Source organism: Haemaphysalis longicornis, unplaced genomic scaffold (genome assembly GCF_048455015.1).
Source record: "Haemaphysalis longicornis isolate Haplotype H1 unplaced genomic scaffold, Haemaphysalis longicornis Haplotype H1 scaffold_12, whole genome shotgun sequence".
In the NCBI taxonomy this organism is placed as follows: domain Eukaryota; kingdom Metazoa; phylum Arthropoda; class Arachnida; order Ixodida; family Ixodidae; genus Haemaphysalis; species Haemaphysalis longicornis.
This window is the reverse complement of record NW_027526225.1, coordinates 90,962,398-90,979,311: the sequence shown is the minus strand read 5'-3', so window position 1 is coordinate 90,979,311 and position 16,914 is coordinate 90,962,398. Positions and strand designations below refer to the sequence as shown.

Sequence of the window (16,914 nt, the reverse complement as noted above, 5' to 3'; positions counted from 1 at the left end):
AGTCTGCCTGCATACCGACAGCAGCCCGTTGTCTGCTTGCTGCCTCGATCTCTTCGCGCGTCAGGAAATTCGTTGCCAAGTGAACCATGGCCGATACGTTCTCACTTGGCGGGGTTTTTATGAGACCGGAGCTGGAGGCCGCAGTTGGTGCGCTCCAGGGGTACTCCAAGCATTGTAGTCTTCCACATATGGGTGGCAGATACGTTGCTGGAAGTGTCAGCGCACTCGTTGTTAGCGGTGCACTTTGCCATGTGGACAAGCTTGAATTATGGAACGCTTCCGCGCACCGAACGCATGTAGCGTCTTCAACTTCATTCCACGCAACGATCTGGTAGGCTGCTTGAAATTATTGAAGTACGTGAGCGATCGTTAAGACGGCCAAAAACAAACTAGAAAGATTGGACGAGCGAACGATAAGATTGTAAGCAGCGAAATGGAACAAAAAAAAGAGCAGCAGATCAGAGAAGGGTGCGTTGTCATGTACCAGCCAAAAACAGTCACGCGGTGCCTCGCAGGCTCGAGGAGCGTGGACAAGGTCCAGTCGTAGCTCTGCACACAGGGCACGGGAAACTCAAAAGCCCTGCGAAGCTCCCCCCCCAAATCGCATGCAAACCATGCCACAGCCGCTAGCACTAATGGCGGGGGGGAGCACAATAGTTTACAAACAAAACAATTCCAAAATGTCGGCACTGTGAGAAAACGGCGCAGGAGCTGTGGTTGTGCAAGGTTGGGGCCTTTTTCACGCTTGCGAGACGCCGTGGCTTATTATATATTTGTTTATTGGTGTTTTTACGGTGAATTAGGAGCTGATAATTTCAGGAAAGGTAGTTTGCGGCATATGCAACCCAAATGTGTGGCTTTCCAAAAGTCGATTCTTTCGCGATTTCTTGGTTTTCAAAGGCCACGTCCCCACTTCAAACTTGGCGGATAAAAGGAGTGCCATTGTGCGTATGTACATCTGAAAGATGACTCATCAATAAACAGGAGCGGTGATGCGACAGTGGTGGAAGACACAGGCAACTGGCTAATAAGTGGAATGAAAAAAAGGCCAAAAGGCATGACTGAAAGCAAGATGCTGTGCCCTTGCAAGCACTTTAGTCTGCATTCGCAGTGACCTGTGATGTGTGCTGTACAATTACGGTGAGAGCATATTACGGGTGAGAGGGGTAACCTTTCTGCATCAGTTCTGGTAAATTCTACTACAGGCTTCATTTGTGGAAACTGCAGAAAAAATTGTAGTTGTATGTCCGTACGTAGGTTTCATTGAGCATGAACTTTGCCTTCAGTGTAACATGACGTTATCAGCAAAACTTTTTTGGCATGAGACATTCTCAGTGACACTTTTTCCCATGGGTTAGGGAACATTTAATTGGTAGACTGCATTTGTAAACCTTTGAAGAGAACGGATCTGCCAAGTCTCACTACTTGAGCCAGTTGCTCCACGGTCTTAGCAGCAGGAAAGCATGTCGTGATCTCCGCAGCTGCCAGAGTGGCCGTGTGATGGTGGCGTTTGTTCTAGCCCTCAAATGGCCTCGTAGTAATGGGTGGATGGTGGTGGTGGAACGCAATTTATTGGCCTTTAGAAGAGGAGAGGGGGTGGGCAGAGGAGAATCCGAGTTCCATGGACGCGGCCTCTGCTCTACCGGCCAATAGGAGCTTGTCCTCGAGAGAGGGGCTGTCCAAGGGGTAGGAGTATGACGGGATGGAAAGGGGATGCTGCTGTTAGCGGAACCAAGTTAGTGTGTGGTGCATAGCTGACCATTGGTTCCCCCTTACTCTTGCAGCAGGCGAGGCGGTGGTGGAGCGGGGACGGCGGAAGAGCTTCCCGAGAGCAGCTGGTTTGTGGCGGACTGCGACCGGAGCCAGGCCATGCGGCTGCTGGAGGGCCGCTGCGACGGCACCTTCCTGGTCCGGCCCAGCAAGAACGCGGGCCAGTTCGCCCTCTCCATCGTGGCCGAGGGCAAGGTCAACCACTGCCTGATACTGCGCACCGAGCGGGGCTACGGCTTCATCGAGCCCCTCACCACGCACCCGACGCTGCGCAGCCTCGTCCAGCACTACGCGCACAACTCGCTCGAGGAGCACAACCCGCTGCTCAAGACCACCATGGCACACCCGGTGTTCGGACCACCCAGCTGATGGCTCCAGTCGCCAGACGCCGGGAACCTCCACCCCCGTTGTACAGTGTACATAGTGCCCTAGGAAACCGCTTTTTATCATCCACTAGTCACGCGCGCGCCAACACAGGCCTCCGTCTATTTTTACGTTTTTTTTTTTAATAAATAAAGAATCATGTTTCCGTTTTTCTCGCCTGACGTTTTTCTTTCCGACAATAGGGGACGGCGCAGAATGCTCTGTGCCTAAGCCTGCCGTAGTTAAGCCTTTATATGCAGGTGTGTTACTGTCATGGCAGCAAACAACTTGCCACATGTAAACATTAGAGCCAAAGCACTTCCCGAACACGTGCCTTGGAAGGAAAGGGTTCAAGCTTCACTGTACAGTCTATGCCTGTTGCTGTTGACAGACCCTCTTTATCAGGAAAAAAATGTCCGCTGTATCTGAAAGGGGGGGGGGGGGGTTGCATATGAGCATGAAGTGGGAACAGCGTTCAAAGGGGGGAAAAGAATCGCCCGATACTGTTTTAGAAGCTTAGCACTGGCACCCGGGAAAAGGCCTAGCACATGCGGTTGAGTGCGTAGAGATGCATGCTAAGCTGAGCAAATAAAGCAACAGTGTAACTAGGAGCAATTACTAACCAGTTGTAAAAATCATTCATGGCCAGCAGAATTAGCCACGCACTTTTCATACCCTCCAGGACGAAGCTGGCTTACCCGAAACCATTCGTGAAACAATTTGGGTTGCTGCCTGACGTTCCCGAAGGCACCTTCCGCATTTTTAATGATCTTAGTCTGGTCAGTAAAACAGCTGATGCGAAATAATCTGACGAAGGACAGCTGTGAAATCGAATGTTAGACCAGTTGGACTCCGCACAACCAGCGGCAGACTGCACACAATGTATGGGAACTGTCCCCTGCTTCATCCATTTCATACCTCCTTCTTTGAACGGAACCGGTGCATGCGTGGGTGTAAGATATGCCAAAGCTCACTGAACCTGAGTTCTTTATTATGCAAAAAACTGACGAGGGCAGACCTGACCTCCGGGTGCACCACTTGGCATATTCTGAAGCGCTGCCTTCAATCTCACTGGAGTTGCTTCTTTCAGCAGTGGCCTTGTTCTTGACAGTCGAATGGACCGTCTGCTTAGACAGGCCCATACTTCCGGCAATGCCGGTCTGTTTTTCACCTTATTTGGTGGCGTTGATTATGCTTAGTTTATCCGGCAGTTAAATCCACTACAATGCCACTGGTAGCACAAAAAGAAAACAAAAGGGGGGCCACAAGCACTGTCTTGGCTTGGCTGCGCAAATGAACCCTATGCCAACAATGTTGCCAGACATAGTAGTTTCCTTGCCACAGCAAACAGCAAAAGCATATCAGGTGCCAGTAACACAAAAGTCCGCTATTATCATTCAGTCAAAACAATTTTTGCTGGAAATTTAGCCTGTTGTGGCCGATAGTCTGCCATAGCCAGGTCTGTTATGAGCAGTGTGGATTCCACTTGAAATGTATGGGGACCAAACAAACCAACATAAATGGTCCGTTGTTGCCGGATCCGCTGTAATGAGCATGGATTGTAGCAACAACAGCAGACCTTTGTCTTTCAAACAAGACACAGGTTTGTCTTATTTGAAAGATTAGGTGTTTTATTGTGTCCCCAGTGCCTGTCCGGCAGCAAACTATGCTTCATTCACTGATAAATTACACAATTTAAGCCAAACTTCAATTCTCCCACTAAATCGTGTTTTGTGATGTCAGCGATTACATATCCAGGGCAGGTATTTGAAATGAATGTTAAGTATATTGACTAGGGCTGCAGCCGAAGACGAAGCGTCTTTCATTGCTTCGTTTACCATCAGTCCTTTAGATGGTGCCACAATACCGCTGTTCACATTCGCTTTGTTTATGACCGGATTTGCACCTGGCTTGTTTTTGCCACTGCACAAAGTAATCGTTCCGTGAAACATTGGGTATACTTGGCAAATAGGGTCACGTAAGACTGTCGCTTATGCCAAATCCAATCGGCCGGTGTTGGGCGAGACAACCTCAAAGCGCCTGACTGCTGTGCAGCTATAACGAGCATAGTACGCACAGTATGCACTGGTGCTTCTACGTTTCCACATGTGTTTGTAACTTCCATTGTTTACTTCACCATTCTTACTGCTATAAAAAGAACATGCATTGAATCGTGCAAATGGCCCGCTCTGCAAGGTTATAAGCCCTGCCTAACCTGTGTTTGCTTTTGCTGACCTCAGCCGATAGCACAGCTGCCCATGATACGTCATAAGTTCGAGTGCGGGAAATGAGCTAGTGGGTCGCTTGGCCATTCTCTTTTTTTCTAATTATGCACTTATTTGAATGACGATTGCGTTAAAAGTGGTGTCGGTATGATTCTAACGAGGCGGTCTTGCGAATGAACCACACTTGCACTATCTTCACGGCCCTTTAAGCAGGTATAAATGCTCCTTTGCTCTAAAACCCACAGCTTTGTGAAGTACTTACGAAGGGACCTGGCTCATGTGTGGATCAGTAGGAGTCTGCTTGAGGGATTCATGTCGCAAGAATAGGTGCAATTCTGATTTGTGCACTGTCGGCCAAGTGTACAGACAAGGGAGCCCATCATTGAGCTTGCTCATCACCTTACCCGAGGAGGAAGCTGTGATGCATGGTTGGTGGGCAAACACAATTTTGGTACCTTCCTCTAAATAAATAAAATATAGGAGGGACCTCCTATATATTTGCTAGATCTATTTTGGTTCACCCGTACCGCTCGTACTCGCCCCTCTACTCAGGGTTGTCGTTGCAACTAATAACTTGAAATAAGGTCTAAAATAAACAGTTGAACTTAATGGCCTCGAACGTACATCTTTTTTCCGCGATATCTTGAGCTTATGACTGGGCTTTACAACGAGAATGAAGATTTGCTTCTTTCTAGCCTGAGGCGTTTGTCGCCTAAGTTTTAATTGCAATTGCGCTGAGATTTTTTAGGGTTCCTGGCGCAATCGCAAGCAACTTTAATTATGAGATGTTTTTGCATACTTTATGATATATAGTGTAATATTTAGTCACTCAATACACTACGCTTAGTACCAACAACAATCAAGATTGCTTCCAAACTGGGACCAATTGGGAGGCAACTGGTTTGCTGTTGAGACCAAGTAGTCCCAGTTGGGCTGCAGCTGGTCCCAGTTGAAGGCAACTGGTCCCAGAAGGGAGGCGATTGGTCCCAGTTGGGTGGTTATTGGTCCCAGTTGAGAGGTTATTGGTCTCACTTGGAGGCGATTGGTCCCACTTGGGAGGGCAAGTGGTCCCACTTGGAAGGCAACTGGTCCCAGTTGAAACCAACTGGGACCAATAGAAACCAGTTGCAAACCACTTGGCTATTTTCACCAGAGTCCTTACCCCTTATGTATTCATATGAGGCCTAGTGACATAACCGCCACCCACAACGCGACTCACTGGGTGGCGGCAGGGCTGAAGATGCGAATCAAAGTATGTGATGGTGATTGTAGCATTGTATTTACTAGGGCGGCATGAGCATGGGCGGAACGTCTTCATTTTCCTGGGGGGCTGGAAGCCCCCCTTATTATAAAGTAGCACCTCATTTTAACGAAGTTGAAGGGGGAGTCGTAATTGCTTCGATATAACCATTAATTAGTTATAGTCATAGTTGGTATAGCCAATACCGACAATTTACATGCAAGAGAGTATTTACTCGCCACCGAAACTCACAGCATCCCACAAAAACAAGAAAAACAAGCGACAAACGGCAAAGAGTTGTTACTTTATTCACACCAGGCGGTTCATCTACGATTATTCGACAGCATACGATCTAGCGGCTCACTACGCGGAGAAACAGCCCTCAATAGATTTTTGCCGCATCTTCTTCAGGCGAATGATATTTTTTTTCAGCTGCAGCCGCAAGTTTGAGTCCATCCTCGCCATCATCGTGAGCGCCAAAGAAGCTGTGCAGCAGGCCTGCCGCACCCTGTAAAGCGCCTGGAGGAACATCCAAGCACTCTATTGGGAGCATGGACGACACGCAACCTCGGGCGTGCGTCCAGGCAATATTTGAAATGGCGCTTGTCGCTGCTTCGTTCGTGGCCAGCAGGAAGTCTCGGTGTCCAGTTTAGGCAGGCACGACGGCCGGAGCGGTGAAAAGCATTTTTGCATTCGGTCGGCGACAAATAAAAATTGTGTTTTTGTACGAGTGTGCACTGCCATAATGATTGAGGCAAAGGTATAATTAGTGTCGCATAATGACGGAGATGGGAGCAGTTTTAGTAGATGTTACCCAACCGGCTGAAGCGCTTCCGCTTACTTACTAGCCAGAGTCACTGTTAATTCTTAATAATGACTCTGGCTAGTCAGTGAGCGGAAGCGGTTTGTCCGGTTGGGTAAAAGAAGCTGCAGCGGCAAGTAGCCGAATTACAACACACGACACACCCACAAAATCAAACCACCACGCCGGAACGCACGCCGATCAACGAATGCACGCGCAGCTCCCCTGCTGTAGTTTGACCAGTGGCGACCCCGACCGGAGCGGGCGGAAACTATAATGGCAAACTGTTCGCATGGCGACGCAGTGAAATATCCCCCTCGCGAGGGGCACGATCAAATGCAGAGCATTTCCGGGGGCGCACGACGTTAAGTAGTTTGCGTTACGTTAATGTTGTTGCACTTGTGGCAACTGCTGACGAGAGAGCGCTCGTCAGCAGTAATTTGAATGAGTCAAGGATACAAGGCGCGTTCGTAGCCTCCCGTTCTGTGTCGGCTTTGTGGCGCAGTGGGTAGAGCACCATGTACATTGCGTTCCGCCCGCAGGGTCGAGGGATCAAAACCAGGCGCCGGATAGTATTTTTTTTTATATAGTGTAGGGGGAGGGGTGCGGACTACGACTACGGACGCCTACGGACGTCAACGCGGGTGACATCGTGAGTTACTGAAATGCTCTGCATTTAATAAAAGTGAAAGCCAGCCTCCTCCGTCAAAGAAACGTTCTTGGTGGTCGGCCATGTCTGGGTGACGTGAAAGCTACTGTTTCCGAACAGCACCGGTACCTCGCTCCTATTTTGTGACGCTATGTCTACGTTAGTGTCACTAAATAAGGTTTTTTTTTTAGTGACACTAGTCTACGTCACAAAAAAAAATGAAAGGGAAGCAGGAGAGAGAAAAATGCCAGCTTTCTTTGCGAATTTCTCGGGAAATAACGCATCGTTGCTCGTCGAACAAAAGCCGCGAGTGCTACGAAACGTATAATCTTTCAGTTAAAACAACATTTCATTCAGCCTTTAGTGTCCCTTTAACAACGAGAAAACTACGGCACGGATCGCTGGAGGATGACGTTAGTGCACTTTGCCGACGGGCTAGCAGTTTCCGGAGGCGTACGTATACCAACAAACAAGGAGAAGCAAGGTTTTTTTTTCTTTAAATCAAATACCCCTTTGTCAAAACGACAATGATAGGGGAACACGATGCTTTCCAAAATCAAGTCCCAACACCAAATTTCGAACCAACCCCGAAGCGAGCACCTGTTCCTTACGGGATGGTTTACTGCACGGCGATGGTGTTCTCTAGGGCTTTACTAATACGGGCATTCTGTGGCTTTCCGTAGCGTTCAACCATCGTCGTCATTAAATCGTCGTTACACGGGGCGGTGCATTTATGCACCCCTCCAGATCCAAACTGCTTCGACCGTGCCGGAACAGCGCGCAATAAAAAAAAAAAAAGTGCGGCTTGGCTTAGTATGGTTGAGTCTTCGTTTCGCTTGGTTGACCTTCAGTGTAGCTGCATTGCCGACCACGTCTCAAAGCCGTTCGGTCACAAGCAACGCTCACAGGAGAAGGCCCGGTCGGCGAACGCGGCGTTCATTCACGGCGAACGCGCCGTTCCTCTTCGCCGGGTGCGAGACGAGTCACGTGGCCCGAGAAGGCTAGAGGAGCTAGGATTCGAATGGCCCGATCTCGGCCAAACGGGCGTGGATTCGGCAAGAACAAGAACGTCTTACCGAGTGGGATATCAGCGAATTATAGTTCTGTTCACTGGCGTGGCGCGCATGCCGAAAACCATGCGTGCCGCCTTGGAAACGGTAGGGCAAAGGGAAGAGCGGCCACCATCATGCATGATATGGTGGCCGCTCGGTGGTGGCACACGCATCAGGCCGTTCAACCAAGATCAAAAGCATTACCTTGTGAAGAAACATGGGTTTATTCCTTTCGCTATAAGCGACGTTCCACAAGTGTTCCCCTCCGCGGCGGATTGCGCCCTCCGCTCTCGCGTGATTCCGCCGCGCGTATTCGATTACGAAGCCAGCGCGCGTATCGTAGCATTGTTTTCGCCATCGGGCACTCTCGGAGGGACTTCGTTCGGCGGCCCGTTGTCTACGCGGGCCGACGCCCAGGATTTGGATGTCGCTCGGCTTTCGCTCTGCTTTTGTGGGCCGTTGAGTGCCAGTTCCCGGAGCTCCCCAGTATCCGTCTGTCGGCCACACATCCATTCCAGCGAGCTCCAAAGTGGTTGGAACCGCCGGAGACTTCGCTCCTCGTCACAGCAAGCTCGCTCGCCTCCACGCGCTTCACCGTTCCTTTCGAGGCTTCTCGTCTCCCGGACGCAGCATTGCGCCAGCCAGCAGTGTTCGAGGCGTGTTGCGTGCGACGGGATCAACCACAGTGGAACTACACTTCTCTACTCTTTCCTCGCCTTTCTAATCTTTTCTTTTTCTCTATTCTTTCCTAGAATCACTGCAAAATGTCGCTCCTATAATTCATGTCTGTTGACTCCACGGCCGATACGACGGATGCGAATTCGTCTTCGAGGGCAAGTAAAGCGCCATGCACATAATGTGAGTGCGATTAATAATATATCTGCTGACAACACCGCCGAGAATCGGGTTGAAACGCGGCGGACGATGCACGCTGGTGTTTTTTTTTTTTTCTTCTGCGAGATGCGGGCGCAAAGCGCATGCGCAGGCAGTGCCACGGTCATGGCGGTTTTCAGTGTTGCCAAGCGAAGAAATCGCCCGCTAAACTTTTCAGTGAATGCCACCTATAGCTTCCCTGCTGGATGCAACGTCCATGCCAACGTCAGTGTAGCAGCAGTGACACGGCCGCCAGGGGTGCCGCATCCACGCGTTCCGGGCGGAGTCGCGACATGCCAACCCCTCTACGACGGTCCGCGGTCTAGATCTGTTGTTGGCCAGAAATCGGAGCTGGGAGTGCGCCGAAGGGCAAGCGGTATACCTACGCAGATTTACCAGGAACCTTTCTGGAGCGCATAATTATGGAACGATAACGGCGTGGTCCTCGCTCATTCGCGTGACATCGCGTTGGCATAAGGTAGCGCACACGAGCACAGCGCCCACACCTCACGTGCATCTCTTTCCGGCCGCCAGATCTTGAAAAATCTGCAGACACGGCCCCATCGCACAACTTGGGAACCAGGTGAGCGTACGCCACATCCAAGCAGCCTGTGCTGAAGACGCCATCCTGGGACTGATATATGCTTCCGAGACGATTTTTGCACCGGCGGAAAAAGTAGCACTCAGGCCATGTGCCGTTTTCAAACGAGATCAGCTCTCGGGCTCTCTCTAGGGCCGCTCAAGCACCGCTGGCCCTGGTACATCGACTGAACGAATCCGGCCGAAACCCGATTGAAAAGACAAAAAGACGAAAATGGAAGCGGAAGAGATCTGACGCACCCTCGTCGCATTTGTCGGTTGCAAGGATGGTCGTGCAGCATCTGTTCTCGCAGACAACCCCTTTTCTGCTCTCCTGCCCCGAGCTGACCCTTTTCTAACCCCGTCCCTACCGTTCGGTTAATTTTAGCCAGTCGCATTCTTTGCTCATTAATTGCGATTTGGATGACCTGGCTATCTGGCTGGCTATCGCTGCATTGCTGGCCTCATATCACAGACTTGCCTGTAAAGGATGCACCACAGCACTACGAGTCTTACGGCGGGGAAGCCAACTTCAGTATTAATTACAATGCGAAGCATGCTCTTTAACGGCTACTGCAGCTACTTATAGTGACTATACTATCTGCGTTCAATATCCGAGACTGTTTACTGGGCGCGCAGACGACCGCTTGGCGCTGTAAAATTTCATCGCGCGCCTCCGCTTTCCATTTCCTCCATTTCGGCTTTTCTGCTCCATGTGACGCTGACACCCAAGCCGCGCGACGCTCGCGTGATATTACGTATTTGGCTGCTGCCATCATAATGACTCAGCCAATGTTTATGTCTACTGCAAGATGAAGGCATTTCCAGACTTCTGACCGCACCTGACCTACCCTGCGCTGTTCGAATCCACTCCACTCATTTCCCACAAGTTTTCGTCTCATCCCGCCATATTGGGTTCTTCCCCCACGCCAAGGCTAGTCCTTCACTAGCCATTCGTTACCCTGATGACCCACCTGACAGTTCTTCGCATTATTCACCCACCAATTGACAGTTCTTTGTATTATTCACGTTGAGCTAATTGGATTCGTCAACAAAAGGCGCACCCGGGTGGCGTCCGCAAAGGGCATTCACACAGCACATTCGACGTGTCCTACAGCAGCGCGTGCATCAGGAAATTATAAACACAAAGAAGCACTCGGGGTGCGCTGAACTCCGATTGAACGCGACGTGTTTCACAGCGTGCGTCAGAAGAAAAATAAAACACGAAGAAACATTTGGCGTGCGCTCAATTCCCATTGACTGCGACTCCTTTCACAGCGTGCATCAGAAAAAAGTAAAACGCAAGGAAACACAGAAACACACAGTGCGCGCTCAATTCTAATTGCGTGCAACGCGTTCCATATAGTGCGTACGTTAGGGCAAAACATAACATAAATAAAACCACGTGCGCGAGAAATCTCGCCTGCAGTCTTCTGTGAACGCAGTGTCGCATCAGCATGGACGGTGTTTCTGCAACAAGTGGGTGCAGCGAGACCGACGTCGAGGTTGAGTCGTGCTGTAATCGACATCAGCAGACGACTCATCGACGAGTCGAGCCAAAAGACGCCATTTCGGGCTCTCAGTATGCTAAAGGATCATCTGCAACTAGGATTGAAGCGTTGCGCACAGTCGATTTGTTTGCGTTATTTTTTATAGTAAAGTGGAAGTCTGGGCCTGTTCATGACGTTCAGAGAAAAACCGGTGAAAACACGCTAGACAATCAGGAGAGACAATGTACAGATCAAGATAGGAGGAGAAAGCAGGAGATCAAGATGAAGAAAGGAGAAGAAAAATCGGCGATTGCGATACTCCCTAATGCGATATTTGGGTGCAGCAGCAGTGCGCTGAGGCAGCACTCACTCGTGGGTTTTCTCGACGGCAGCGATCATGAGCCTCTGCGTCGGTGGCGTGAAGTGCGTCTCGGGAAGGGACCGCGACCCGCGTCGTAGGAACGCACACCACCGTCACGATTTCGCCAGCGTCGCGCAGACGAGCGTCTCGTGCGGGCACAGCATATACTACCCCCAACACCGCCCCACCGTTTTTTTTTTTTTTTTTTTTTTTTTCGGGGAGAGCTCGCGCCGCCACGGCGAACCGCCCTCCCCTCAAAATTTCGCGACACTCTCCTCCTTTGGTTTCGTTCACTATTCGGTCTTGGCATCGTTCACTCGCGGTTACGACGGCGACGCGGCTCAGCCTCCAGAGACGGGCGCCAAAGGGTAGCGTCCTGTAATGCATCAGTGAGCCTTCAGTGGCAATTGCTGATAAAGAGGTATAGCGTTTCTTAATGCAGCCTCAGATGACAAGTGTGTGTGAGATAGTTCTGTGGCGATCTTGGGTTTTTGAAGCGGTGAGGGGTGACCCATCTGCGCCTGCGCCGTTTTGGGTGAAAAATTATTTATGCGAGTTCTTTAAAAAAAGTTTTGTTGCAAGTCCACTGACTGTCCTTGTGCCTTGTCTCTCCTCTTCTGTAGCGTATTTTCACAATGTTTTACCTTAACGTGATTTGTTACTCTCTCGTATAGTTGTCCTGCAGCCCGTTCCTCGTGTAATTCTACCGCGGGGCAGATCTTTCGCCATTGCATTCCTTGGTTGGTCTCGTGAAAGTATTCCTTCGACTCATTTAGCGCGGACAGAAAAAGCGCGACGTCGAGCAAATCAATGAACCTTCGGGACAGGACACCGCATTCCTTACTTCATTGAGCCTTGTGCCTACATCGCAGACACGCATGCGTCGTCATCATCATCATCAAAAACAACAACAGCCTACTCAGGCCCACTGCAGGGCGAAGGCGTCTCCCACTGACTTCCAACAACTCCTGTCCTCCGCCGCTCGAGTCCACTGCTGGCCACCGAATTTCCCCATTCCTTCCCTCCATCGTGTTATTGTCCTTCTCCTTCTTCTAGACCAACCTCTTGGTATCCACTCTTTTACTCTAATTATCCACCTGTTGTCGGGTCGTCTCACTACATGGCCAGCCCAAGTCCATTTCTTTTTCTTTACTTGCACTATGATATCTTCTACTCCAGTTTTTTCTCTGATCCATGAAGGTCGTTTCCTGTCCCTAAGTGTTACTCCTATCATCATTCGTTCCATGGCCCGTTGGGCGGATATAAGTTTACTTTCTAGTTGTTTAGTAAGTAGCCAGGTTTTAGCTGTTCAGGGGAAAACCAGTGGAAACACGCTACCCAAGAGGAGAGGCAAGACAAGGACAGTCACTGGGACTGTCCATAAGTTTCAGCTCCGTATGTTATAACCGACAGTATGAGAGTTAGTTTACTTTTCATTATTCGGGAATGCTTGCCGAGTTCTCTCCAGCCCATACCTACTCTACGCCGGATTTCTCTCTCGTGGTTGGGGCCAGCACTAACCATCTGTCCGACGTAATTATATTCTTGTACTTCTAGCAGTTCGTCTCCTAAGCTGAAGAGGGCGCATGCGTCCGTGAAAGGAAATGCGAGGGATACGAGCACACGTCCCTTTGAATTGTCAGATTTCGCTTTGGGAGCGAGCCTTGGCCAGCTCCGGCCTCGAAGATCAGCTGCGCTTGTTCGGAAGGGCTGTCGACGCGGCCGGAGCTCAAGGCACCCTGGAATGAGGACGCCTCTCCGAAGCCTTTCCTCGGTTTTATTAAAGTTTATTCTCTCTCTCTGCCTCTGTGGAAACAAGTTCTTTGTTATAGCAAATTGATTTTAATATAGCACTCTGGGTGTGAGTTACCCTCTTTAAACATTAAAACAGTTTAAGCGTATAGGCATTGTGCAAGGTCTTTTGGCGCTAGCTGTGCCATTTCGCTGCAAGGCTAATTTATGCATACCACAACGCGATTATGCATACCACAACACATACCACAACGCATACCACAACCATGTATCACTCTTCACGGGGAGATTCACCACCGTTGGACCACCTGTTAAATCCCGGGTACGTCCGCACAGGCCCGCAAGGTTAGAATGTTCGAAGATAACTGGAATCACACAGCAACGTCCGCATGCAGCAACCTTCCCGTCTCCCACCAGGCCGCGCTCAGTTCTTCAAGTACCACAGTGTTGTTCAGTTCAGTTCGCGGAGCGTTGCGTCAACGATGAAACGGGAGTCGTGAAGTACGTTTCGTCACAGACGGTACAGGGAGACGCCTGAATATCCCGCATATGTATGGAGTATATATTATTGCACCGCGATATCCGAGGGGTCCTTCTTCTACAGGATGATTAGGATCACACGGTGTTACTTCTTTTTTTTTTTTTTTTTTTCAAGGGTTCTTTTTTTACACACACCTTACTGCGCCTTCCCTGCAATCAGCGGTAACGCGCACGGGACACGAACAGGACGACGTCGTAAACACTGGAGGTGTTGCAACAGCAGGACGAGGGCGCCAAGGGTGGACATGTAGCGCCTCGGCTGTCTCGTCGCCCCGCGCTCGGTCGTTGTTGCAGGGAACGCACGCCCCATGGGGCCTGGAGGCCCTGCGACGGGTGGTGACTCAGGGTTGAAACGCAGCTGAGTCTCGCATCAGAGCCAGCTGTTGCGTTCTGTTTCCTCCGGGGACGCCAACCGTTGTGCGTAGTCTGAGGCTCTGCCTGGCCGGACACCAGCGATAGGCCGCGGCACATCTCAAGCCCCCGACCTGGACTCGCTGAAGGAAATGGCCGTCACCACCTCTGTGACGGGCTCGCGGTTGGTGGGCGGCTTGTACACTGGCTGCGGCTGGGGCGACGTACGAGACATCAGCTTGTTGACGTCGGTGAAGAACTCGAAAGGAAAGCCGCGGTCTCGGCCGTTGCCGATCACGTTGTCCTTCACGTCGGCCGTCGTGGTGGTCGGTCTTGGCGTGGTCGTGGTGCTCGTAGTGGTGGTCCTCGGCGTGCCGGAGGTGGCCATGACGGAGGAGCCGATTTTGTTGCTGAACACGCGCACCACGTTCGCGGCAGGAGGCGTTGTGGACGGCCGTGCGGTCGTCGTGCGCTTACGTTCCCAGGTGAACGGCGTCGTCGCACTCAGCTTCAGCGCCGCTTCTAGCGTTGACTTCCGCTGCGTTGACTTGGGCTTCGCGGTCCACTGTGGAGCTGTGCTCGGTGGCCTGAATGATGTGGTCCTGGGAGGGGCTGTCCTCGGTGGCGCAGTCCTCGGCGGCGCAGTCCTGGGCGGCATGCCCATCGGCCTTGCAGTAGTGGGAGGTCTCTGTGCCGATGTCGGTCTGAGCGATGCACCTCTCGCCGGCGTTGGTCGTGGAGGCGCGGACCTGTGCGGAACCAGCCTCGGTGGCGTTGGCCACATTGGCATCGGCCTGGATGCCGTCGGTCTGGGAGGCGATGTGGTCCATCCGCCGTGCCAGCTGTACGTCCGGTTTTCTGTCACCGGAGGCAGTGGCCTCGGCGTAGCCCGTGGTGTCGTGGGCCGGCGACGCCTACCGGGCTTCTTTCTCGGCGTCGTGAACGTCACAGGTACAGGCGGCGTCGTCGGTGCAGGCCTGGCCGGGGTGGGCACCAAGTGGGCCGGCACGAACATTGTATCCGGCAGGTACGAAACTCCCAGCTGGTGATGGTGCCAGGGCTGCACATGCTGCTCGAAGGGTGGCCGGAATCCGCTGGGAGGGTGGGCGTGAGGATGAGGATGAGGATGATGATGAGGATGAGGAGGCGGAGGAGGAGGATGCGGTGGAGGAAGATGCGGTGGAGGTGGCGGTGGTCGCGCGATTGGCGGCGTGCTCGGTAGAAACGGGGCACCCTCGCTGAACATGTGCATCGGGTGCCTGGCAGGGAACGGCGGCGGGGGTGGCGGTGGTGGCGGTGGCTGCGAGGCGCCCTTGTGCGGCATGTGGGGGTGGTGCAGCATATTCCACGCGCTCGAAGGCTCCGCGACGGGGAAGAAGGGCTTCCTAGACAAGGGGAAGTGGACGCTGGGTATCCATCCCTCCTCCTTCGGAGGTGGCAAGCGCAGCGGCTGGCGCTTGAAAAATCGCGAGAACAGCTGGCGCCTCTTGCGCGTGGAGCGGGCTCTCCGGCGCGCCGACTTGTGCCGGAACTCGAAGTACCCCGAAGGCGTCTTGTGGTAGCTCCCCGTTGGCCGGCCCAGCAGCACCTCGGCCATGGGCATCCACGGGGGCCTCGACTCTTCGGCAGCGGCCGGTTCGTAAGCAGCCTCTGGTTCGTAGCCAGCTGGCTCGGGCTGGTAGTAGTATTGTCGGCCCAGTTCACTCGGGTCGTACACCACGAACGAGTTGGCACCGGAGTCACCCGAGCGGGCCTGCTCGTAGGTGACGGCGCTTTCATGCGAGCGTAGATTGTCGAACAAGGCGTCGCGGTCAAAGTGTTCCGACGGCAGCCATTCGTCGTTGTGCACGGGCTGCGACCAGCGCGTCTCGTTCCTGCCCGCCTCTGGCCAGTACTGCTCCGCGGACCATTGCGTTTCGTTCCTGCTGAACTCTGCCGGCCAGTACTGCTCCGCTGACCAGCGGGTCTCGTTCCCGAGCGGCCACTCCTTCACAATAGGCCCCGTTCCATTCCTACCGGGGTCGTCTTCCAGCCAGTCTTCCTCGTCTTCGGTCACCGGGGCCTCGGTCGGCGGCGGCGCAGGCGTGGTCACTCCGCGTGGCCTGCCGAACACGGCCACTGTGGTGGGCGCTCGCGTGGTCGGCGGCTCCGTGGTGGTCGTCGTGGTGGTCGGCGGCCTGGTCACGGGTTTGCGCAGGCGCGGCGACGGCGGCGGCGTGGTCGGCGGGGTGGCGTTGAACAGGCTCTCCGAGTGCGGGCACAGCCCCACGGCGGCCGGGTCGTAGTCGCACGAGAGCAGGCGTTGGTTGAAGGTAGACTTGGGCGGGCAGACGAATGAGTAGCGGTCCCCCTGCGGGCCGCAGTAGTGGAACACGCTGCACTTGAGCTCCACGTCCGCGTAGTAGCCCGTGGCGCGGCCCTGACAGCCGAACTTGACGTCGGGAAGGAGCAGCGGGCTGCCGCGCTGCGGCTCGGCGGCCGCGGCGGCGGCCAGCAGCAGCAGCAGCAGCGGCAGCGGCGGCGGCAGAGCGGCGGCCGGCTGCGGGACCGTCATGCTAGTGTCGGCCGCTTCTTCGGCGCTCGGCTGGCTCGGCCGCGACGCTCTTGACCCAGATGGCGGCGGCGGCGGCGGTCCCAGCCGACGACCGCGACGAGGAAGTGGAGCGCGAAGCGGGTCACGGAATGCCTCCGCTGCTCCGCAGCTTCCGGAGCGCGCATCTTCCCAGCGGCCGCGCTGCCCATGCATGAAATTTGCTCGCGGCTGGAATTTCGCGCTCACGGCACTGACTCCTCTGCCCTTCCCGCCTTCTTCCTCAAAGCAGCCGCCGCGCCTGGCCGAACGCCGCCACGGTATCGAGCACGCGCGT

The 16,914-nt window shown here is 53.1% G+C and overlaps 2 protein-coding genes across 6 annotated transcripts in view; one reads left to right on the top strand and one right to left on the bottom strand.

The window, feature by feature from the left end:
- The window catches only part of Pi3k21b (phosphatidylinositol 3-kinase regulatory subunit alpha), a 42,225-nt gene extending 39,921 nt beyond the window's left edge, over positions 1 to 2,304 (top strand). For 4 of the 5 annotated variants that reach the window (XM_077693771.1, XM_077693769.1, XM_077693770.1 and 1 more), the window contains one exon: positions 1,785 to 2,304. In XM_077693771.1, coding sequence (XP_077549897.1) covers positions 1,785 to 2,139 — 355 coding nt within the window. In that variant the 3' untranslated portion in view covers positions 2,140 to 2,304. The remainder of the gene's footprint in view (positions 1 to 1,784) is intronic. The other variant, XM_077693768.1, reaches the window with a different exon arrangement.
- A 10,880-nt stretch (positions 2,305 to 13,184) lies between these two features.
- Positions 13,185 to 16,713, bottom strand: LOC144162066 (uncharacterized). Its single transcript, XM_077692576.1, has one exon. The coding sequence runs from the start codon at positions 16,599 to 16,601 to the stop codon at positions 14,169 to 14,171; it is 2,433 nt and encodes an 810-aa protein (XP_077548702.1). The 5' UTR covers positions 16,602 to 16,713; the 3' UTR covers positions 13,185 to 14,168.
- Between the last annotated feature and the right edge of the window lie 201 nt (positions 16,714 to 16,914).

Excerpts from the sequence above, each read along its gene's own strand:
- LOC144162066 (XM_077692576.1), bottom strand. The coding sequence starts at position 16,601 with ATGACGGTCCCGCAGCCGGCCGCCGCTCTGCCGCCGCCGCTGCCGCTG.